At 39.2% G+C, this 26,469-nt stretch overlaps 1 protein-coding gene across 2 annotated transcripts in view; it reads left to right on the top strand.

Moving 5' to 3' along the window:
• Positions 1–26,469, top strand: part of STAC (SH3 and cysteine rich domain) — a 335,966-nt gene that overhangs the window by 59,671 nt on the left and 249,826 nt on the right. For both annotated transcript variants that reach the window (XM_075586507.1, XM_075586508.1), the window contains exon 2: positions 18,969–19,245. In XM_075586507.1, the coding sequence (XP_075442622.1) occupies positions 18,969–19,245 (277 nt within the window). The remainder of the gene's footprint in view (positions 1–18,968; positions 19,246–26,469) is intronic.

Here is a 26,469-nt window from a genome sequence, read left to right on the forward strand (position 1 = left end):
CACAGTTATGTTGATAGAAAGTCACAAATACAGTAGGGAGGAGTTATATGGCTAGCTGGTTATTAATATAATGCAAAGGACAAACAAATTATCGTCAGATGTAAGAAATGTGATTAACAAGATTCTTACATTTGATTCTGCTGCAGGAAATGGAAAGTATGAAGTACAGTACATCTAGTTGCTATTTCAGGATCTTAATACATATCCACGCGGGCTTTGTTAAATTCACTTCCTGTGAAATGCCATTTCATTTAAAAGAAGTAGGTCTGAAAGTCAAACAGCTGGCAGGCACTTTCTTAGCATCTTCATCTATTTTTAGATGGATAGGAAAGAGATAAATATTGTGTATCCTACAGTACCATCTACTGTGGTTACCAGTTTCTGGATCTATATTTTGCAGTTTAAAAATGAAAACAAAACAGTAATTGTTACAAAATGTGATTTGAAACAGTTTAACCTTTTTGTTTAGAAAATGTACACACGAAAACGTGGACTAACATTGTTTAAAGTAATAAGCATTTTAAAATGTTGTAATTATTTTTTTTTAAAATCTTTATAAAATATTTCACACATTTTAGTTATGCTATTTCAATTTCCTAATTATTTGAATAATTGTATACTATCGTGAAGATTTGTTTAATACTTTACGATGTTGTTTTAACATTTTCTGTCAAATTTTGAGATTATTCCATCATTTTGTAAAAATACAAAATCGAACATATTAATATTTGGCAAAACCAGAACCAAAACTAGAAAACAGACAATGTGTAAAACAAAACCATGTCCAAAAACATAATGCATAACAATTTTAGAGCCCAAACCAAAACACTAGTGAAAGTACCCACCCTTAAAATATGGGCCGTAATGCTAAGGAAAGAAAATGAACAAACCTTTATATTTGCTGAATATAAATATCCGTTTTTGAAACTGCCATTAATTGGGGCTATGTAAGAAAAGTGGATAATCTAGCAAAATCCTTGAAAACCAGGGGAATTGCGTAGATTACATTGTGTTTCTGCCATTGAGCATTTACTGTATAAAGCTTGTTCTGATGAGTTTTCTTCAATTTGAATGTGTTTCCTGAGCAAAGAATAATGGAACATTTGGTGATTTTCTAAAGGAAAAACGGATGTTTTCATGGGTGTATTCTCTATTTTGCCTTGTTGTAGGAATTTAAAATGTAGCCGTAAATTCTTACAAACTTTATAGGGTTTCACACCCTTACTTTATCCATTTGTTTGGATTGCCACTTTTAAGGTGGTCTTAGTTCTTCACTTTTCTAATAGTCATAAGTGTAGCTGTATGTATGTATGTATGTATGTCTTTATTTGTATAGCGTGACACACTCCTGACGAAGCCGACAACAGCTACAGCAAGCTGGGCGAAACGCGTAGAGTGTACCAATTTTGGACTCAAACGCGACCCGTAGCTGACCAACTCTGCAGCCGTGACGTCATCTTCCTGGACGGGCGCCGTGAGGGAGGCTCTGAATCGGCACACAGATCCGTGAGAGAAAGCCAGCCAAACACCCGAGGGAGGCGGTGAGCAGTTCGGGGAGCTTCCATTTTCTCCATTTGTGAGATACATGCATGATTTTTACTGGCACATTGTAAGTGCGCATTTTATTGACCCGTTTTTTTAAATTATAAAGTTGTACCTTTTTGATCGCACTATGTAGTTCTCTCTCTATTATATATACATCATCCTGCTGACGGTATCTTAAACAAGGGGGGTCCAGATACAGATGGGTGGCAACCCAATTTGCCAATTGCCTGATTAACTCATACATCTTGTGAGTAATACATTTATACGAGCCAAGACTATATCATTCTACTTTATAGAAACGTCTGCACTTAAATTTTTATTTCTTTCCCCATATGCTCCCCCTGGATGTTTGAGAAAAATTTATTTGTATAGCGCCATAAAATGTACATAGCGCTTCACAGTAGTAATACATGTCATATAAATAACAAATATAAATAACAGATCATGGGAATAAGTGCTTCAGACATACTGTAAAAGTAACATTAAGGAAGGAGTCCCTGCTCCGAGGAGCTTACAATCTAATTGGTAGGTAGGGAGAACGTACAGAGACAGTAGGAGGGAATACTAATAAGTGCGTCTCCAGGGGGCCAAGCTTTGTGTCATGTGTCCATGATTATCCAGTGCTACTCATATGCTTCTTTAAGCAGATGTGTCTTAAGGTGGGTCTTAAAGGTGGATAGCGAGGGGGCTAGTCGGGTATTGAGGGGAAGGGCATTCCAGAGGTGTGGGGCAGAAAGTGAGAAAGGTTTAAGGCGGGAGAGAGCTATAGCTACAAAGGGGGTAGAAAGAAGACATCCTTGAGAAGAACGCAAGAGTCGTGATGGTGCATAGCGAGAAATTAGGGCTGAGATGTAATGAGGGGCAGAAGAATGTAAAGCTTTAAAAGTGAGCAGTAGAATTGAATGTGAGATACGCGATTTAATCGGAAGCCAGGAGAGGGATTTCAGCAGGGGAGACGCTGAGACAGATTTAGGAAAGAGTGGAGTGATTCTGGCAGCAGTGTTTAGGATAGATTGTAGGGGAGACAGGTGAGAGGTAGGAAGGCCGGACAGCAGGAGGTTGCAGTAATCGAGACGTGAGAGAATGAGGGCCTGAGTCAGAGTTTTGGCAGTTGAGTAACAGAGGAAAGGGCGTATCTTTGTGATATTGCGGAGGAAAAAGCGACAAGTTTTAGAAACGTTTTGAATATGAGAGGAGAATGAGAGAGAGGAATCAAGTGTGACCCCTAGGCAGCGTGCTTGGGCTACTGGGTGAATGATCGTATTTCCAATAGCAATGTGGAAGGATGTAGTAGGGCCAGGTTTGGGAGGTAGTATAAGGAGCTCTGTTTTTGCCATGTTAAGTTTCAGTCGGCGGATGGCCATCCAGGATGATATTCCAGAGAGGCATTCAGAAACTTTGGTCTGTATAGCAGGTGTAAGGTCAGGGGTTGAAAGGTAAATGTGTGTGTCGTCAGCATAGAGGTGATATTTAAACCCAAAAGATGTGATTAGGTCACCTAGAGAGAGTGTGTAGAGAGAAAAGAGAAGGGGTCCCAGGACAGAGCCCTGGGGTACCCCCACAGAGAGATCAATAGAGGAGGAGGAGGTTTTAGCAAAAGAGACACTGAAGGTACGATGGGAGAGGTAAGAGGAGATCCAGGATAAAGCTTTGTTCCGAATACCAAGAGTATGGAGAATGTGAAGGAGAAGAGGGTGGTCCACGGTGTCAAATGCTGCAGAGAGGTCGAGTAATATGAGCAGAGTGTAATGACCTCTGTCTTTGGCAGCGTGGAGGTCGTCAGTTATTTTAGTGAGGGCTGTTTCAGTAGAGTGAGCAGTGCGGAAGCCAGATTGTAGAGGGTCTAGTACAGGATAGGTGTTGAGAAAGTGTAGCAATCGAGAGAATACAAGATGTTCAAGGAGTTTGGAGGCAAAAGGCAGGAGGGAGACAGGTCGATAGTTAGAAGGACAGGTAGGATCAAGCTTGCTGTTTTTGAGTAATGGTATAACGGTTGCATGCTTGAAGGATGAAGGAAAGGTACCAGAGTAGAGGGAAGAGTTAAAGATCTGTGTGAGCATAGGGATTATAGAAGGAGCAAGAGGTTTTAGGAGATGGGAGGGAATGGGATCAAGAGGGCAAGTGGTAGAGGGAGAAGAGGAGATCAGCAGTGATACATCCTCCTCCGAGATAGCAGAAAAAGAGTCAAGAAAGACAGGAGGAGAGTTGGGAAGCATTGTGGGATGGGAGGAGGCAACAGATGGGATGTTCTGCCGTATGGACTCCACCTTTTTGTAGCTTCATTTAATCTCCAACCTAATTTGAGTGCACTGCTAAATATTGTACCAGTTTTAAATGAATAGTATTAAGTTAAAGCAATGGAAGGTTTTATATATATATATATATATATATATATATATATATATATATATACAGTGTTCGACAAACCTATACATTTGCTCGCCCCGGGCGAGTGGATTTAACCCCCGGGCGAGTAAATATTGGCCCAAGCAGCACACGTTTGGTACTAGGTGGCGAGTAGATTTTTTTGTGTGGCGAGTAGATTTTTTGGTGATTTGTCAACCACTGTATATATATATATATATATACTTTGCACCGAATGCAGCTTAGTAATATGATAATAGATAACATAATAATTGTGAACACTTTACAACCCAAATGAAATTGTAAATCAAAAGTGCACTTTAAAGGTTTAAGGAAACACAAACTTATGTTCCTAAATGTGAAATAAATATATTAAGATGAAAATAAGATACAAAAAAACCTTTAACGTCTGTGGAGAGTCTGCAGCCTGTCAGAGTGGATGGCTCAACATCACACAGGGAACAAGCAAAAAAGAGAAAACACAGCGCACCACTCTCATAGTGTAATAAAATAATTATATTGTGACAATATTAAAATGTAAATGATTGCACGTACAAGAAAAATTAATTATAAAAGCAGGACATTTTTAGGGTACATGGTACCACTCTGGAGATGGATGACTTGCTTCGTGAGGATCCCTCAGCATACACTCCTTCTTGTCCGGGCAGGAAACTTAACCCCAGTTGCAGCAAGAGTATCCAATCACGTTAATGTAGAAAAGTCTGTTACATAGTACCCACAGGGTTACAATGAAGACAGCAATGGAGCAAACCTCTCCTACACCGCTAGACCCACTTCAGCTTTGACCCGTCAGTCAGCCACAGACCTCCACCCTGTAGCGATCGTAGATCAGGGTAAAGACGTCACTTCAGTGCGTCGCAAGTTCGCAGCAGCCAATTCAATAATTAGCAAAAACAAACAGGGTCCTATAAACAGCATGTGCAAGGTCAAGAGCACGGTGATAGTTGCAGGAGAGTGTCCAGTATACAGCAAAAAAATGCTATGTGTTTCGTAGCGAACTACTTCGTCAGGCATCACATTACAAATTGTTTAAGAAAAGAACACACACATCTCTATACATTCTGTTTAATTTACAAACATTGACAACAAAGACTATTTAATAATATCCCTTGTGATCTCACTATATACAGTGTCAATATATGTCACAAAATAAATGAAGTCTGCATTTACTAGTCTATTTGTAAATTTATACATGCACAGTGCATTTTAATATTTACTATAAAACCTGACTTGGCTAACCATGAGAACTCCCTCTAAGTAAATACTGTAGCCCCCAATATGTTAACTTTTTGGGCAAGCAAGAATATTGATATGCCGTAAAGTATTTTAATTTCAAATACGCTAATTCATTCATTTAAATGTGTGAGTGTGATAAATAGCACAAGCAAATCGAGTCTTAAGTAGAGATAGGTGATTTTTTTAGGTGATTTTTTTTTGTGCAGATTTGGAACCACCTCAGATCGTCCGATTCCTTTGATTCACGGATTTCCGCTGATCAATCTCAAAAAAGCATATCCGCAGTTTGGGATTTTTTATTTTATTTTAGTGAGCAATCCGAAATATGTGGCTGGATTGCTAGAATTCCAGCCACTGATGAATCAACAGGTGGGAGCGAGGGGGAGGGGTTGGAGATTTCTCTCCGTGGATTCATCTGTGTTTGGATTTTAAACAATCCACACATGGATACTGGAATGAGTGGATCTCAGTCTTACAAATACGTACGGATTGTATCCAATGGTGGATTTGAATTGTTCCGAATTGATCTTTTAGTGCCCAATCTAGAGATGGATTTGGTGGGGAGACACAAAATTGGTCTAAAAAAAAATCTGGAAAATGTAGGGAAACGGATTTGGACTGGTTTGCTCATCTCTAGTAATATGTTTGCGCTGTCTGATTACCAGGCTAAATCTGATTAGTAAGTATGCTGCCCTTTCTGCAGTTCTGTATTGAAATAATGCAACTCATTATTTTTCAAGATGCTGCTGTAGAGGATTAAAACGTTTAGATTATATATAGGTACCTCTGTCATTCTGTAATACTATTTAGCCTCAACATATTCTGCTCAGCTTCAAGTAAATGTACAGTATTTAACATGGAAGTTGCTACTTTGCTTAGCCTCGATACCGCATATCTGTTTAAAATGTTTTTTAATATTTCATGAATAGGAATGAATCTCCCATTTAAAAATTAATGAATGTGAGCATAGCAAAAAGGCAATTGGTTATAATTCAAGAAAAAGCTCTGCGTTTTTCATATAGATAAGTGCTTGGATAAAATAGGCTAAAGCACACAATTTAATTGACTTGGTGAAACCCATCTAAATTACATGACAAATCAATAATGAATGCCGTTTTAGCCACCTTGTGATTCTATAATTTTCTCTCTTTAGTTCCATTAATGAAGCTTAATTGCTATTCCCTGCTAAGCTATCAGAAAAGTCATTTCAGGAGCAAAGAGGTGACTCACTGTTTTGATTCTGATAAAATTATTTAATAATTGATTTTCTAATTTAAGTATCCTGTTGATCTAGGACACTGTTTCTTATTATAAGTTTAAAGAAACGATGTATGAATATAAGTATCACTTACCCAGAATATTTGTATTAATCCTGCACTCAGTCCGTAACTTGCAGTGCAAGAGGCCAGTCAAGAAAAAGGAGTCGCTAGCATGATTCAAGCACTTCTGTACTAATTAGTGCCCCAAACTCTGATGAAACATCTACAGTACATGTAAAGTAGAGTGCTGTCCTCATAGCTCCTGCCATAATAATCAGCACACTTATTTTTAAGACATAATACCTGTAGTGAAATGTCCCAGGAATTACCTTCCCCTTTGCCAGGTGATGTACAGAGGAAAAAGAACAGGACATCACTAATTATCCTATTGGCTCACAACTTTTGGGGACATAATGTTATTTATTGCTGTTTTTGTTGCTTCTGAGACATTTTACACTAAAAACCGCGTTCCAAAAAATTGCTGCAGATTTTTTCTTACCTGATTTAGATAGCATAAACCATTAAACGAAAATATTTAATGCAACAGAATGATAATGGCCATGCTTTGTGTTAAATGTTAAAAAATTAAACAGTTATTGTGAACATACAGAAGTGTGGGACATTGTTCCCATAGATAACAGAACATTTCCCATTGTAACCCCAGACATCAGACATTCCACTGGGTTAAACGGCCGTCTGGTGCAGAATATCACACCATATCACATAATAATACATCAAAGGGTTAATGAAGCCTGCTACACATCTGTATGTATACTACATGAAAAACAGAGAAGCCAGCCCTAGAACCACCTCAGAAGGGGTGGGCTAGGGAAGAAGGCCCCTGGTCATATGCACTCAACTGCAACTAAATGTAGTAGAAGAAGGGTGTATTACAAGTCAAAAGAACGTCACTGACAACAAATGATGATACCTGTGCTAAATGTATAGTAATTAAAACAAATGTACATATACTAATCTAAAAATAGAGGGACACTTACGAAAAAAGACGATAAATATTAAAACTGGTGGTAACAGTGATGACAAATAGCCAACATATAGTGGGAAGTCCTGGTAGGTAAATAGCTATTGACAGCTATAATGAAAAAACATTCCCAAAGGATCAATCACTGTGTAAAAAGTCAGCCCGATGCCCTTGATGCAAGAACAGTTGAGTAATAGTAAGTAATAGGCAGCGTTAATACATTAAACAGGTTATTGTTGTGTTAATAGTAGGTGACTCCACCTAGTGGTGGAGCGATCTTAGAGTCATATGTACAGTATAACATGAAAACAGCTGATAGTAACAGCAATATATTTGACTGGCTATGTAGAAGCCAGAAGCTGTAGATAAGTGAACCCTGGGGGACAGGGAACACAACAATAATAGCAACGCTGTATGTCAAGATGGGAAAATCATGGCTGACTGAATGATTGAAAAGAGTTATAACACATCACAGGAAATTGTAACAACAATGTTCAATAGACTGATCAGTCATAAAAATAAAAGATGGGAAATGCGTGTGGGCCCTATAACATAAACATCAGAGCAAAATACCTAAATGCACCCTAGGTATAAGACTATACTGTGGTAGGATAAGCAGGTAGGTGGGTATCCATGCACAGTCCCTAAGGCTGAATAGTAAATGCTCCGATGAAAACGCTGATACCTCCAGTCGCCCTAATCACCCTACTCTTAAGGGTAATCAGTGTAAGGACAGGTAGGTGGGTGGGTGTCCCTGTGAATCCCTACCACTGGTGGAGTTGTGAGCTTTATAGGTCTAATTAAACACAGTTGTAGGAACCTGATCATTTAGGTCAAAAATACATAAGTAAACCTATGGTAAGATGCCCTAATGCAATGAATTGAAGCGCTAGTGTGAAAAATCAGAGCACCAATATTAGAGAATGTACTTATCTTCCTGGTTCGTGGTGTCCCAGTGTGATCCTTGCGCTGACGATGATGACGTTAGCGCATACCCGACGTACATTTCGCTGAGGCAGTGAAGTCGCTTTTTCAAGAGTACATTTAGTTGCAGTTATGTGCATGTGACCAGGGGGCTTCTTCCCTAGCCACCCTTTCTGAGGTGGCTCTAGGGCTGTCTTCTCTGTTTTTTTACTATTATTACCATAGATATTGAACATTTATAGAAACTTAAACAGTTTGGCACTCTCAAAATTCCAACACATACTGTACTTCTGCTATGTAACCAGTGAACCACTTTAACTGCATATTGAACATTCTGGGAATGTTTTAAATGAACAGTCTCTTCTTTGATTAAAGTATACTAATGGTAGTGACATATGTATAGGGCGTCAGACACAACTATGTAAATACTAGCTACGTGGTGACAAACCGCTCAGCCATAGGACAACAATATAGTAAAATGACTAGGTGCAGAGGGGAAAATTATTACATGTGAACACTTTGAGAGTGACCAAGGTGTTAGAAGTCCCTAGCATAATGCACTCTTTAGTCAAAAATAGCGGGATAATACAAATGTATACTAATATCCCTTTATGTGGCTGAATATACTACATAGCTCTGTCAATATATAGAGGATGGGAATGAGCAGATCAAAGGCGCTTCATATACAGTATCATTAAAATGAAAATAATAAAATTTTATTAATAAACTGGAACGATGAAAAATGTGAATATATACTGTATACAGTGCAAGAAATAATAAAATCTCCAGAGTTTAGACGGTAGAGCAATTTACATGGTAGGTATGCCTAAGGGCATAATTAAATATACCTACACTGAGGGCTGATAGAGTGGTGTTAATAGATAAAAGGGAGATTAGCGGATATAAGCTTGGACAAATAGGGAAATCAGACAACTGATAATATAATTAATGTGTTGTTATATGTTATATTATGTTGGAGTCTTGTACCAGAAATAATGGCTTCTAAGGTAAGTGACCACACATAAGAAAACAGAATATCTGTCTGAACATACAGGCCAAAACAGACGGATGATCATAGATGGTGACACATCACTACTAATATCAAGTGAACTGATACACGGATACACAGAGATACAGTATATAAAAATGTACTGTAATTCGAACCCATATCCAATTTATATAAATATCATTGGAATGATGGTATGTGTATAGCCATAGATAATACTATGTGGTAATAAGTAATGTAGCAAGTAATGTAGCCAAAGTGACTCCAGAATGTCCAGAGTGATACAACCGTGTCTGCAGATAGTCACAAACACCCGCTCGCCATCTCTCTCGTGAGCATCACCGGCGTGACATCACTACACCCCGTGGGAGACGGCGAGCTGGCTGTATCTCATAATTTGTATTATCCCTCTATTTTTTACTAAAGAGTACATTATGCTAGGGACTTTGTGACTCTCAAAATGTTCCCATACAACTATATAAATGTATACTGTAGTTTGTACTTAAATGATTTGCATAGGCGCCACAGTTTCCTTAAATATCAACAGTGTTATATGAAAAAAATGATAAAAATAAACATAAACTGTTACCCAACAAGATACTTCTCAACCTTTCCAAGGAAATGTGCTAAGATTTCCCACAGATACAGTCTTTGTTTGGGGTGGGAAGGGAGCGATCCAGTCAGGAACACCTCATGTAGGTAAAAAACATAAAAAACAATAATTGTGCAGTATATTGATAAAAAATGGACTAGATGCAAGTCTTGGCTCTTAAGGATATCCTACTTACAAAAATGAATAAAGTATAGTGCTTTGGTCTGATTCAACCAGGAGGTGTATAGGTAGTTGGTATTCCTTTTAGATGTGTATTGGCCCCATTCTGTTCTCATGCAGAGAGACTGTTCCAGATACTCAGATCCCAATGCGGTATATGCAAATAGAAAACACAACACAGAACGGCCCAATGGTGCAGGTTGCAAAAACAGTGGATTTATATCAATGAAAGGATAAGAAATGTACTCACACTAAGTACAAAAGATATGTACATGTAAGGGTATCTTTGGCAATTAAATGCTCGCAATCGCGGCGGTGTATCCTCGCTTTCCTCTTCTGCTATCAGCCGTGCCGCCGGCAGTGGCGTGTGACGTCACTTCCGTCTCGCGGGTGACCGCATCCGGTGGAGATGGATGGCGACGGCGATGGGGAAGAGTCTGCGGGAGAGTTCAAACGTCCGGCGTCTTCTCGTGGAGGCAGCTGCTGCGGATTCGTTGGCTCTACGCGTTTCGCTGTAGTACACAGCTTTGTCAGGAGCATTATACTCCTGATGAAGCTGTGTACTACAGCGAAACGCGTAGAGACAACGAATCCGCAGCAGCTGCCTCCACGAGAAGATGCCGGACGTTTGAACTCTCCCGCAGACTCTTCCCCATCGCCGTCGCCATCCATCTCCACCGGATGCGGTCACCCGCGAGACGGAAGTGACGTCACACGCCACTGCCGGCGGCACGGCCGATAGCAGAAGAGGAAAGCGAGGATACACCGCCGCGATTGCGAGCATTTAATTGCCAAAGATACCCTTACATGTACATATCTTTTGTACTTAGTGTGAGTACATTTCTTATCCTTTCATTGATATAAATCCACTGTTTTTGCAACCTGCACCATTGGGCCGTTCTGTGTTGTGTTTTCTATTTGCATATACCGCATTGGGATCTGAGTATCTGGAACAGTCTCTCTGCATGAGAACAGAATGGGGCCAATACACATCTAAAAGGAATACCAACTACCTATACACCTCCTGGTTGAATCAGACCAAAGCACTATACTTTATTCATTTTTGTAAGTAGGATATCCTTAAGAGCCAAGACTTGCATCTAGTCCATTTTTTTATCAATATACTACACAATTATTGTTTTTTATGTTTTTTACCTACTGTAGTTTGTAAACATGGTGAGCTAAGACTTTAGATGGGTTTGCTTTCCATTATCTACTCCTCTGTGCTCATCAAGAGTTGGCACAGACAATACCTGCCTATCCTCTATATTACTTTATTGGTTCTCAGTGACGGGGTATAAGGATAGAGAAAATAGTTGATTGCCATACATTTTCCTATTCAGAGGCAGTGAATTAATACATTTTGTGCTTTATTTTCAAAGAAACAAAATCAGCCAAATATTTGCTCTAAGCTAGGTTACATTTGCTTAAGGAAACCAGATCGAATAATTATTCCCAAATTATGTCTTTTTTTTCTTTGTTACTAGGCATTCCACATTTGAATTGCCCACTAGATAATACATTTTTAACACGTAAAAAAATACAAAGAGAAATGAAAACAGCAATATGAATGGAATATGATAGGTCGACACCAAATATAGTAAACATATACTGTAGAAGTGCAGACTAAACCTATACTAATTGCAAGAGATATCCTTCTTTTTTAACTCATGAGATTGCAACCTTCTACTATGGGGAAAAATTTAGGATTTAACCCTCCAGGTCTACCTAGAGTTATTAGTATATTTAGAAAGCGGGACTAAATTCATTAGGCCCACAAACATGGGTTTATTTCATCAAAAAAGTTCCAGAGATATAACAGACTACAAACAAATACCAAACATTAAAGGGACAAAACAAAAGAAAAAGGGAAGAAAAGAGAGGAGTGTGGGGATTGAGCCTCGGTCCCACCCCCGTGACGCGTCCCGTGATTCATTGCGTGATGCCCCTCGCGTGTGCACTGCGCGTGAGCGCCGCATTACTCTTGCCGGCACCGGACTTAGGTTCCGCCCCCGCACCACGTCCCATGACGCAACAGAGGACGCTCCTGTCTCTACTACACGTCGGCATCGCATGACCAGAAACACTCGAGGGGTTAATGCTGACAGCATTAATTATTCCACAGCTGGGATACACTCTGCCCCTGCCTATCACAGTCTACCTGTGATGACTCACTGCCTGCAGCCTTCCCATTGGCTCTCTGTGCTTTATATGCTCGGCCAGCCCCTAGGCAAATTGGCTGAGCATAAACTTGTGTTTATGTACTTGTTCTTGCCTCAAGCATCCTGCTGCCCTGCCGTGGCTCTGTGCATTCTGCCTTGAACTCTTGTACCTTTTGACCTCACCTTGTACCCGGACCTCTACCTTCTCTGACCCCTGGACCTCGACTACGCACAACAACCATTCTGACCTTTCTACTCCTGGACCCCGGCTATGCACAACGACCATCCGATTTCTCCAATCCTAGACCAAAGCGAGTATCACGACTATTTTGACCACTTCTACCCTGACCCAACTACACGACTATGACTCTGCACTCCGGACGCCGTTGCGCAGTTGTTGGTTGGTGTATTCTGACATCCTCACCTCAGCCCTGTTTGTGTTGAGCATTCGTTACAAGGAGAACCAATAGTGTTAAACGTTCCAAAATTAATATATAATTAGCAACATGCAATGGTCTCACTCAAATTGAAAGATATTTTAGGCAAGGTACAATGTCCAGGATCGCGGGTCCCAGCACTCCTACTTGGGTCACACAGAGCGGGTTACTGAGCTTGTTCGAGCTGCAGACTCAACTTCCTCATGGTGCCAGTTGGCGTTTTCCCAAAGCGGCGTTCCTGTTCTCTCCGTCTCCTGGCACTCGTCATTCTCATTCTCAGAACATGTGCTTTGATGATGCGAGTGTAGCACTGGGACCGCTTTCCAGTTAGGCCTGTACTTTCTCAGTCCTACACATTTCGCTAATCAAGTTGGCTTCATTAGTGAATGCTGCCTTAGTCCTCCTCTCACATACTTATATACTTATACTTTTATTCCCAAATAGAGAGCTCCTCCCCATTCTTTATTGAAATTCTAACTATAAATAGTTGAACCTACTAACAGGTATATGTTATCAGTATAACAAATATAAAAATGTATTACAAAATACTAAAATTATAAACAATTAAAAAACTGCACAAAATATAATGATATGTAATGTATTACCATTACTATAGCTATAACATTTTATTTAGTCACCCTGTTATTTTGTGTACATAAATATATGTAGTTTATTGGGAAAATGTTATGTGCATGTAGTAAAGTGGGTACGTTAATGATCATTTACAATACTTTCTTGGAATAGGAATGCTGTTTTAATTTATTTCCTATGAACTGAATAGTAGCAACTTCGGTTTTGTCTATTTTTACTCCTTAATTCAGTGTTGCCTATATGACCCTTTTTAAAATGAGTTATGAGTTTAAAAAAAAAAAAACTTACAGTAATTATTTATTCAATAGGGTGTTTCTTTGTAAGGTCTCCCTAATTGCCAAAATACTGGTTTGTTTCCTTAGTCACATATTCCCAGCAAAGGTGCCAAATGGATAAACTCCCCTTTTCAGTTTGTGTAATGAAAATGGTAAACAGCAGTTTATTAAGAATTTATGCATTTCCACTCAACATCCTGCTCCAAATAGAACATTTTCTTCTTCTGCAATTCTGCTGTATGTTAAGAAAATGCATCAATTGTTAATACATTACCTATCATTTGTGAAGCTGGGAATGTAGAAAAAATAACTAAATGGGGATTTATTAAAGAAAATATATGTGAGTAATTACATGCCGATTCCATGATAATTTAAAAAAAAATAAACTTCTTTGTAATCTCTTAGTTGCCGGCACAAGTTTCCTATACTTTAACTGTTTAAAAGAGCAATTCACTCTATCTAACCTCCTTTTTTTTTAAAAAAAGATTGGAACCTCCAATGGTGAACCACACTATTTTACCCCAGTTCCCAAGATATTTAAACTGAAGATGATAACAGAAATCAGGAAGGAAAATTATAGAGAAAAAGGGTTTAATTTGGGCAGAGATAAGCAAAGTCTAGTATAGTTCTGGGGTCATACACAATCTGGCAGCAAGGTATTTGAGGGATTAGGCAAAGCAAAGTCCTAAGGAAGTCGGAGGTCAAAACACAAGAGAACCAGGCAGAGTGCAGTGTACTTAGCTGAACAGGAAACCAGGAATATACATGAACTAGTCAGGAACAAACTTGCAACGCCAGGAGCATAGGACTTCCTGACCTTTAAATAGGGTTTAACCAGGAAGTGGGAGGGTCATGGAATCCAATGCCTCTGGAAGTTGTAGTTTTCTTCTTAATCTAAAGCCTGGTGGACAAATGCAATACTGCATCATGAACAGAACTAGATTCTTGCCAGGCACTGATGAACAGGTCTGGCAGTATTTCCCCTCTTGGAGACAGCTCCCGCCATCCTAGAACCAGGGCAAGGGAAACATGGGTGGTACTTTAATACCATGTGGTAGAAGGCACTAGCCGGTGAAGTCCCAGCCTCATTGTTGAGTGTGACATCCAGGTCCTAGTCACTGTGTGCTCCTCCTTCCTTGTCTATATTGGCATAGTCAGGTACGTTTTCCCTATCAGAGGTATGTTTGGAATACTCACTACCCACTGATAAATAGGACAGACAGGCGACATGTAACTCAATGTTATCGTCCGTGCCAACTTCCACCTTTTCTTTTCCCACCACTCCTGGGACGATCCTGCTAGTCGCTCTATGCTGCAGCATATCTCGGCTCCTTTCTAACACATGCTTTCCTGATGTTCCAGGGTCATCTTTAATTCTTTCTGCAATTTCCATGGTAAGCTGAGAACCACCTTCTTCTATATCTTTAACCTTAGCATCAGCGGTACTGTGCTCACACTTAATTATCGCTGCAGACAGACACTTCTGTAGCTCAGTCTGCAAGCCATAGTGCAACATCCAGGGTTGCTCCACCTGATGATCCATTGAGGGCTCCCCAATCTTTACTTTGCTTGAACAAAATCCCTTTTTTACTTTCGGGAGAAATTGTTTTTCCCCATGATGAGCGAGTTGGCAAATGTTGAGAAAATGTAATTCTAGCCTACAATAGAAGCACAATTTGGATTGGTAATGTCGATACCTCTCCACAGGTGTTACAGGGCTCCAGGACATTCCAATCGGCATGGGTCCAGGGGTCTATTCCTTGGAAAAATTGGGGTCTGCATCTAAGAATGTTCTTGAATGGTCTCTGCTAGTCCATCTGTTTTCAGCTCACCGTTAGGATAATTGTTGGTCTATTTGCAAAGAAAAATCTATGAGATTGTTTAAGGAAGCTAAACCCGAGCCAATTCAGCCTTTAATTCATTTTTAGTCCCTGATGAAACAATGCAGATAAACTACCATCAGTCCAATTGGTAGTGGCTGCAAGATTACTAAACTTGGCAATATAAGTAAAAAAGATTTCCAAAACCTTTTTTTTATGTCTAACAAGGCATTCTCTCTTCTTTCATCTTGGGTATTTCTTTCAAAGGTCCCCCTTAATTCTTTTTCGAAGTCTCTAATTGTAAAGAAAGGGATAGTTTGTGAACAATAGTGATGAATCCCAGAGCATGGTATCTCCGATAAGGTTATGTACAGATGCAGCCACCAGTATTAGAACACTTACCTGGGAAATTCTGGGGCAGTCTCACAATAAATGCCTCAACATTTCCTCAACATTTCTGTGAGATTCTTAATGGCCCATCGGATTAACACAGCGGGGGGTCCCTGCAGTCCCATTCAAACTGTGCTAATACTTGTGGCTGCATCTGTAAATAATAAAGGCAATTTTAGCCCTATCAGTAGCATATGTTAAAGACTTAAATAGAAATTGTACCTGGCACTGTGGAAAATAACATTTGGAATTTTTTAGGGTTCCCATTGAATAGTTCAAGTAAGGGTAGATGCATGGGATTTTTTCCAACTGCTACCACAATAGTAACTGGAGCTGGGATAACTGGTTGCAGAGCAGCATGCAAGTGAACATGGGTATTGGCATTCTCAGTACGCAGGGCACCAACCTCAGTCCACAAAGCTTGTACTGCGTCTACCAGTTCCTGAAGATAATCTGTTAACTTTTTAAGATCCATTTTTCTTTGGGAGCAATAAAAGCGTTGCAAACTCTGAGAAAACTGAGGATGATAACAGAACTCAGGAAATAAAATTATAGAAAAACTGGGTTTAATTTGGGCAGAGACAAGCAAAGTCCAGTACAGTTCTGGAGTCATACACAATCTGGCAGCAAGGTACTTGAGGGGTAAGGCAAAGCAAAGTCCAGAGGAAGTCAGAGGTCAAAACACAAGGGAATAAGTACAGAGTACTTCGCTAGGCAGGAAAACACGAGTATATGTGAACTATTCAGGAACAAAGCTGCAACACCAGGAGAATAGGACTTCTGACCTTTAAATAGGGTTTAGCCAGGGTGTGGGAGGATTATACATTGCAATGCCTCTGGGAGTTTTCTTCTTAGTCTAGTGGACAACTGCAATACTGCATCATCAGGACAGAAGTAGATTCTACCAGGTGCCCATGAACAGGTTTGATTCTTACTAGTGAAGTTACCGTTATCCCTTCCTGTTTTTTAAAGGGGGTTTAAATGGCCTTCCAAAAGGAAACCAAAACCAATGATGTTGCAGCTTCCTATTGGTCGGAGATTTGGAAGCCATTTTATTTAATCTGAGGGAAATTTAAACCTGGTAACTTCACCGGTAAGTAACTAGGGAATCAGGGGGTCTCCAGAGCTGAAAATAGTGACATTTGGCTCAGGGTGTCATAGGGAGTGGAGGGGTAGCACAAAATCGCATGGCTATCTACAAATGGCATAAGTCCATGTGTGTACCATTTACCATGTTGCTCATTGGCTCTACTCTGCCGGTGCTAACTTGGTCGCGACCAAATGTCTGATTCCGCCTTATGCCACTAGCTTTCCACTAGAAAATGATATGATATGACTTATACAGGAAGTAGAGTAACAGATAAACCCCCGTCCCATTTTTACTAAGCAGTCTACTGTAATAAATCACCACCTGATGCTGGAAGACGCCTTACAGCCCATTGACTTGAATGGGATGTAAGGTGTCTTTTAGCGCTGGAAGGGGTCTTATGGCAGAAAACTGCCTAGTAAGCATTGCCCATAACGCAGAATATTTCATTTCACATAACTTAAAGCTGTATTAATTAAATACTATCTGAAAAATATCTATAATGTTTATTGTGGCAATTTTATGTTTTACTTGCTTGTTATATGGTGCTTGGGATACCAGTGTTGAGCAACTCAACAGTTAATTATTTCATCTAAACACAAAACCGAAGGGCCGAAGGAGTGACCCTGTGAGTAAAGATACTGACTAATAACAATTACACTAAGTTTGAATCAGGTAGAACCTGGTTCAGTTCCTGGTGTTAGTCCCTGTGATCTTGGGCAAGCTATGCTATCTCCCCGAGCCTCAGGCACCAAAAACAAAACATAAAAACAAAAACATAGATTGCAAAGTCATCTGGACAGGGACTGTAAAAATTCATATGTGCTGCATACCTACAGCACCACACACCACACTGCAATTGCGAAGTGCCTTGAGTTCCATTGGGAGGAAAGCACCATATAAAATAAAGTTGTTGTTATTATTATAACTGGTGCAATTTTCTCTTCCCCTTTTGCATTAAATACATATGCACCAAATATAATAAACAATATTAACAAGCTTCATACATACAATTATGCTGCTGCACAAACTCAAACAGATACAAGTATTTGCTCTGCTTTTTTGAGAGCAAATTGCACCATCTCGACACATATTCCCATATGTGGGTTTGTATTTTTATTCTACAGCATCAAAAAAGCTATGTGGTCTCTAGATCCCCAATAAAAGTAATCCGCCACTGCAACAACTGACAAAAGCCTTTATCTACAGTGTATGCAAATAACAATGAAACTTATTCCAATCTGCAATGTATTTGACAATTGTATGATGCAACAAATGTTATATTTACAGTACAGTACTCTACATTCAATGCTGCTAGAACGTAGTATTTAGCAATAATTATATAAACAGGCAATGTATATGATGCAACAATGCAAAATTACTTTTAGCTAACCAAAGAATGAAAAAAAGTTTGAACCACTTCCAGTAAAGATATAATTACTTTCCTTAAATACCTTTCAAGTAAATATTATATATTCTTTTCAATGTTTTTTTTTTTAATTAAGACAGTTTTACTTTTACACATGAGCTCTGAAAAACAGAACCTGCAGAACTCCACCATGTTTCAGCTTAACATACTTACGGACATTTATTATTTTAAAATACTCATAGGCATCTTATTTATTTTTCTTAACAAACCCAAGAATTCTCCAAATGTGACAACTTAAACATGCCACTACTACTGTATTACTTATATTTTGTCCTAGGATGGACCACAATTCGTTTTTGAGTTTAAAGATGTTGCCTCGCTATCCAATATTAGAGTTAAAAGAGTTCAGCTCCACAGTGCGTCTCTGCATTTTTTTTCCAAATGTGATAAATAATGTAATTCATTAGAATTGAAGATATAAACTAGAAAAGCCGAACTCCATACAGCAGAGCAAAGGATTTTTTTACAGTATACACAATCAATCATGCTTTCTAGGGCTTGCTGCTATATAGGCATGCTACATTAGAATGAATACTACTCCAAAATAGAAAGCCTCTGGGAAATTTTAGTGGGGGTGAGACAGTAAATCTGGCTATATCTGTAGTAACATTATGTGCGAAGAACAAATAGCAAAAACCTAATTATCTTTTACTTTTGTCTCACTGCAGCTACAGAAACTTAAGAAATCTCTTTCGTTCAAGACCAAGAGCACACGAAGTAAAAGCGCTGACAACTTCTTTCAGAGGACTAATAGCGACATGAAACTGCAGGTAGATTTGGAGCCTGAAGTGACTGCAACAAGCGCCAGCCAGATACAGAGCTCAGGGAGCCAGTCATCTACTCCGACCAAAGCCACACAGCAGCCCGACAGCAAGGCTCACTTTTTCCAGGAGCATGTGTTTAAAAAACCCACGTTCTGCGACATATGCAACCACATGATTGTAGGTAAGGCTTAGGTGCTGTGTGATTTATTTCCGAATTAGCATGTGTGATCGTTAAGGACAGGTGAATACCAGGGGAGTCAGATAGGGCAAATTTTTTGTAAGCACAAATTTTAGCCACTTTACTACAGCCAGAGCAACCAGGAACGCATTGCTGATAAACTTACAGACAATCTGATGCAGACCCATTGAACCTACAAGATCCCCCCTCTTTCTCTCGCTCCCCAACATATGAACCCTCATCCATCCATAAAATCCAATAAACACATGTAACACTGAGCTGGAGGTTAAATTGGCAGAGCTTTTATTAAACCATAACACAAAGACACATAAACAGTGTAACCCAATTTTTTCTGCCAAACACCCATCCATGTTACCAGGCAATGGCGTACAACCATGGCCCCATTAACACAGCCAGCTATCACCCAGCACTCTTATCCCAAATTACCATATCCATCTGAGGAAGAACCCTGTACCAAATGCCCAGCAGACAATGCTCCTTCTAACCAACTGCCTAATATACGCATGACATTGTATCAAAACACAAAACCTAAACCAAACTGCTGTAGCTGTGACACATTCTCATACACTAATTCCCAATTCTTTGGGCAAAGTATTTTAAGCCTACTGTACAACCATATCACGGTATGGCCCATCTGTAGGTCCTAACACTGCTGCACCTGCAAAACGTTCTTGCTAATCACCTGTACATTACCAGTCTATTAAAGACAGCTTTCCCTCCATTAGAGAGGTTATGAGAGCCTTTTGCAGGTACATATAGCAGTGTTAGAAACTACAGATGGGCCATACTGTGATATGGTTGTAGGATTAAAATACTTTGGCCAAATAATTCAACTAAATGACCCTTGCTTATGAGAAGATATACAGCTACGTGTTTACCTATATAGTCAGGTTACATGTAGTACTAGGCCCTTTTTGTCTTTTGTTCTAATGAATGTTCTTACACATAGACATGATGTTTATGCGCTTTTTACCCCCTATTCATTTTCTGTCTAAATTTTTGTTACTGTAACATAGTCTGAACAAATCTAAAAATGTTTACAATTTAAGGCTTTGTGGATCAATAGCTGGATAACCCCAAATAAAAATAAAAACTTCTTAATGATGCAATCACAAAGCTATTCTAAACAATGGCTACTTGGTGAACTGCTTTAAATACTTGTACTGTATGTAGGCTTGAGATTTTGTTTACTCTACACATACTGTATGTATAGGACATAATGTAAAGTACAGGCTAAAAACCAAGGGGAAGAGCCACTAAGTTCTGTAAAATCAGGGCAACTAACATGATGTTACCTATATAGGTAATGGACGTTAGCTTCCCGGAGTTTAACAGAGAGCGACAAAACTAAATAAATGCAAAAACAATGACCATTTGTGCCTCATTTGCATTTGACTTACATGGCGACACCCCAGTGCTAGCTGCCAGTAATCCTGGCTTGCGTTAGCCATATGCTAAGGAAGATGCCAGGTACATATTGCAATGCAATATATACCTGGCTTCTGCCTTCCCAATAAAAAATTGTTAAGGGCTAATTGGCAACCTTTTGGTTTGTAGGGCTAATGGTCAGTACTGTAGAGGGGGCGAAGGGGTGTTGTTTGTTGGGGTTGGTGGGTTTTTGGGGTAGGTGCCTTGGGGACGAAGGTTAGGCTACCTGAGGTGATTAAGAGGGTAGTTAACCCCTTGTATGCTATAGCAGTTGTATCGCTAGGACATGCAATGGGTAGTAGTGTAGTTAGGATATGGTACACCTTAGGTACTTTAGTTATCATGTGACTTCATGGCCAATATGGCTTGAAGGTGTTAATACATACTAGGTAGTAGCTAAAGTATTTGGCCTAGTCCAAGGTATTCACTTTGGCTTCCTATTTTACTAAGGCAATAAAGGAAGGCAACGTAGCCCACTTCAGAACCCTGGACAAGGCCAAAAAAATGTCTGCGACTCAGCATTAATAAAGCTGGAAGCATCTAATTGCAGGTATACCCATACCTAACAAAATGTGTTACGTCCCGCGTTAACTTGAACGGCCTGCTGAGGATATGCGTTGAGTTATTTCCCACCTCTTTTGCATATTATTAACACTAACGACCGTTAAAGTTAGCGGCAAGCCGTCTTAGAGGAGGAAAGAGAGCAATTAACTGAAATTAACCTTTTATTTAGTCACTGACAGAGCTCTGTGAATCTGAACCTCTGTCATTATTGAAAGACTGTACATATTACCACGCTCCTCCCTATAGAAGTTTGCTGCATGTAAAAAGATAGGCCTTACATATAGAAAAACAAAAAGAATGATTCCTGCGCTCCTACCAATTAGGCTAAAATAAAATAGTGATCTCATGAATATGGGTTATTTAGTTAAACCCTTTGGCCAAAGCGTTATAAGCCTGCAGCCAACGTCAAGGCATAACCGAATTTGCAGTTACCTACACTGAATATATGTATTTATTGTCCCATGGACTAGTGAAAAATGTGAGAAAGCCTTGAAGTGGTTAAATAAAGCATATGCTTTTGTGAGTAATGCAAATAAAAGCTGACTAAAGCCAGTATCATAGTTACCTTACTAAAGAGGTAAACTGTGGGTACACAAATTCCCTGGTGTAAATATAATAAAACTTACATATACTTTATCTTTCTGTCAGCCTTATAAATACACTACTCTTGGAGGGTGATGTGCAGACTGACACTGAAGTGTAATATACCAGTATTGATTGGAAAATTGATAGGGGCTCTTTCCTGAGGGAAAGACAGCACTAAACTGAAGTTAGCCTTTTGTTTAGTCACTAACAGAGCTCTGTGAATCTGCCCCTCTGTCATTATTGAAATCCTGTTCTCTCATTGGTTACATTAAGGGCGTTAATTGCCCAGGAATTTCCAGAGTTTTAGCAGAGTGCTAGTTTTCAGTATTTACTTTGATTGCTGATTGGAAGTGACTTGGAGGTATGGCTGAGATGTAAGCAAATGAGTTAAGTGAGGGGGGGTGGGGACCCAAGCTGAATCCTCTTTGTTGTGGCTGGGCAAAGGCTTCTTCCCTGCATATTGGATTGCCTACAGCAGGTCAGTTTCAGATTCCTTAATCCGTGTACCAGGAGCTATACAGCCCAAACCGCCAATGAGCCAAGAGCAGCATAGACCTGTGGAGGAGGGGGGTCCTCTCCCCTCATGACCCATGCTGCTCCTGACTCACGGATAAAGATTAAGGTGTAGGACTTCCTTAGGTCAGCTCTTGTAAAGATCCTCACCTATTGAGGAGAGGGGGAGGAGGGGAAGGGGCAATCTATTGAGCCAATGGAGGGCAGGGGAGGGTTACCTGGATGGCCAGACATGTAACCAAAGGAAATTGAAAGAAATTATAGAAACCTCTGAAAGACCTAACTTTTTTTATTTTATTGTTTTACTAAAAGTACAGTTCAATACATGTTTACAAAGGCTTTAAAAATTGATATACTGGATTTAATATTGTGATACTTTGTACCATATTAAATTGTTGTTTTTTCATATTCAGACTTTTTGTTTAAGTTTTCTTTGAGGGCATGAGTCTGTTGCACTGTTTTTTATCCTGTGTATAAAGTGTACATACTTTTCATTTTCCATGCACCACTGCAATGTAATGTTCTGCAGGCACTTCTTTTGCTTATTCCAACATGTGTTAATTATTGTTCAGCAGTAGAGACCAAAGATGCACAACAGAACATAGCCACAATGAACCATCTGGTATGGCAAATAACTACTGTACAGTAAGGTAACATAATGGAAACTGCTGTTGTCTCCCCAAAAATGTATCATGATTTAACTGACATAAGAAGAAAGTTTACAAGATCAGGACAATATGTTGAACAATTGCATGGGCCATCAACCTGTCAAATGAAAGCAGGATTTATCTGAAGTGAATATATTTCCTGTCTACTCTATATTGGACAGATGAAAAATGTTCTCGTTTATAGGTTTTTCCCATAGTCATTTCTGCCAGCATCTTCAATTCATTGCACTATTAAAATGTTTCCTTCTTATTTGTTCACATCTCATTCCATCTTCTCTTTTAGAAGACTGTGACATTTAAGTTGAGGAAAGGGTAATAAGTGTAATTCTATATTGATAAGGAAGCATTGAAAGGCTGCAAATAACCTGTGAAGACTTGTAAAGGGCACTGGCTGAAAGATTTGAGGTAAATCCCAGTTCAGCTCTTTATTTCCTTCTGTATTTTTTTTCCCAATTCTTGTTCTTGTGCTATCACTGAATACATTTTCAATCAGTTGTTTTTTGTCGCTTATTTAAATGCTTTCAAATAAGTAACTACCACTGTAATTGTTAATAAGGAAAAATAATGAATGTACTAAGTATGCATATACTTTCATATTCAGTACATATGTGTATAACATATGCATATAATGCATTTTTATTCCAAACTGAATCCCAAAAATGTTTGTGATTCATATTCACACAGATGCCTAATGGTGCAAGCAACCTGAGAATATCTTCTGTGTAGACCAACTTACACCTGTGGTATCTCCCATTACTGATCAATAAATTCAGATGATTAACTTTGTAGTGCAAAACTCTGTTCATATAGAAATATTTATGTCAAGCACTTACAACTCGTATCATTAAACTCACATTAAAAATTCCATGATAAACAAAACCTCACATGTTTGCAAGCGAAACGTTATCATGCGTTTCGTGCCAATCTGAGTGGCTATGAATCTAAAATATTACTGTTTAATGGCAAAGAGAAAAATAAATCATGCAGTCAGTCTAGTAAGTGGGTCATTTAAAAGTAGTGTCTTTTGCTTAGTGTAAGAGTAAAACTCCCAGAGACGTGATCCACATAAAATGAGGCGTCTGTTTTGTGCACAAAGTGCTACATGTATCAGTTATCTAGCTAACGAAGAAACTGGCATTTACCATATTTGTTGGAAAACTATTTTAGGCTGTTATTAGGCTGCTCTGACAGGAACCTGCAGTTGCAAATCTGGCCACTGATGGTGCCTGTGAGCAACCAGATCTCATGTGGTATCTGCTCTGGGCCGAGTTCTTTCTGCTCTCCTGCTTTGGGCTCTGAAGCCCGGCCCTACTGACTGTTGGTCAGTCTGTGTTTTAGTCCTTGTGTGTATGTGATAGTTAGTCTTTGTGTATGTGTGTCTGAATAAGTGCTGGTTAATATTCCTGGGAGGTGCTGTGCTAATCATTTATTTTCTGAGTATTCTGGGCAGTGTGTTTTGCTAGTTAGTGTGAGTGAGAGTGGAGGTCTGTAACTGTGTGATCTGTGCTGTTCAATGTGTGTGAGAATTTGTGCTGGTCAGTGTCTGTGAGTGGGGTGCTCAGAGCATGTGTGTTAGTGTGCGGGTCAATTTTTTGGAGTGTACTGGTAGTGTGTGTGAGTCTATGCTGGTCAGTATCTGAGTCTGTACTGGCAGTGTATGTTTGAGTACTACTGTATACTAGTCAGTGCATATGATAATTTGTGCTAGTCAGTGTGCTTATTTGCTTGGCATTGTGTGTACTTAGATGAGGTTCATTGTTTTATATCCCCTGCAAAAATCCCTCTTGTTCTCTAGGCTGGGGAAAGTCCAGAGTCTCATGCATCCAATTATTATGAGTATCTCGTAACCATCTTGTATTATAAGTGATTGGAAGGTGACTGATTGGTCTAGTTTTTGAGGTCTTTGTCCTCAAAAAAAATTATGTTCTAGAAATAATATGTAAAGAGATTTTATCGACTTCTTTCCCAATTTCCTTCAAGATTTCCGCAGTTTACCATCTTCCTCTTGGGCCTTTACATTCTTCATGGATGTTATTGTCTTTGCTACTTCTTCTGGAAGAAAGCATGGTTTATCAGTGATGGTCTCTTTTCGCTCTTCATCTGCTCTGATTATGCCCTGTGTTATCTGTGTTCTTGTACATTTTTTGTATAAGTATCCAAATCTCTTTATATGTGCACAGTCTTATATTGTTTATCCATCATCTTGTTTGAGTGAGATTAGCTTAAATCCAATCATAAATCACTGTTTCATTTTATTTAAACTTCTGTTAGCTTTGATAGTCTTCTTAACCCCATCGCAGTTACATTTTCTTACATCCTTAATTATACACTTACAGTAGGTCTTTTTTCTGAAAGTTGTGATGAGCGCAGATGACGCACTATCTCAGGAAAAGCCCTACTATAATCAATGGGGCTTTTCAAGTGAAAACACGCAAGGATCATCTTGTGTTGCTCCGTACGTATATCATTTTTTTGTCATTTCCATAGTAAATGCTTCGGCTGATCTTCTATTTTCTTATCCTATTTTTTGTTAGCAATTCCTTGTTTTGTCTTCCCTTACAGATAAAATCTTCATACAGTCTTTGTAATTGTTTTTCAAAATGTCCTCGTGCATTTTGAGCAAACCGAAACTTTTATTTTTAGCTCTAGTTATAATTATCTGCTTTTATTCTTAAGGTTCTTAATGTTCAACGTTTTTGTCTTCTGCTAAATCAGTTCTCTTCTTTCCAACATTACATTAACATGTAATTAGCAGAGAACCAATCAGTGATCACTACTTGTCAAAACATTTAATATAGTTCAGTCTACAAAAGCAAAATTCCTTCTGCTCTCAATGCTCCCATTGCAGTATTTCTGTAATTTCTGCAAACAGCAATACCCCCCCTTTTCAGCTGTGTGACTTTCTTCCGAGGGACCCAGCCCTCCCACTCTGAGGATCCAAAACTATCTCTCAAAAAGAAGAACACACATGAAAGAAGTGCACCTTGTGTAAGCATCAAAAATATTGTATTTTTTCTACAAAGTGCTATCTATAACTTACATGTAGGTATGTGACGGCGAGCAACAAGGAAAAGGCAAGAGTAAAAGAGTATATGTGTCATATTCAAAAATAATAATTATCATGTTATGTGTATGAAAGATATAATATTTAATTTGTGTACATATATATATATATATATATATATGTAACGGGTTTCCCCCCCCCCCGATCGCAGATTATACTGTGTGGGTGCAGGAACATATATTGTTACTCAGGTGTGGTGCGTTACCTGTTGGCTCACAGGAGGGCTGAGCTTCCGCCACGGGGAACCTGGGGCAATTATACTATGGGTATTCTCTTACGATGCAGTGCCTCCACCTGCGATGGCTCCCACCATAAGGGGGAGTGGTTCCTCGCAGGACAAACAATAATAACATACACGGTAAGGTATAATAACTAAGGACTTTA

The sequence above is a fragment of the Ascaphus truei genome, chromosome 2 (assembly GCF_040206685.1).
Source record: "Ascaphus truei isolate aAscTru1 chromosome 2, aAscTru1.hap1, whole genome shotgun sequence".
NCBI lineage: Eukaryota > Metazoa > Chordata > Amphibia > Anura > Ascaphidae > Ascaphus > Ascaphus truei.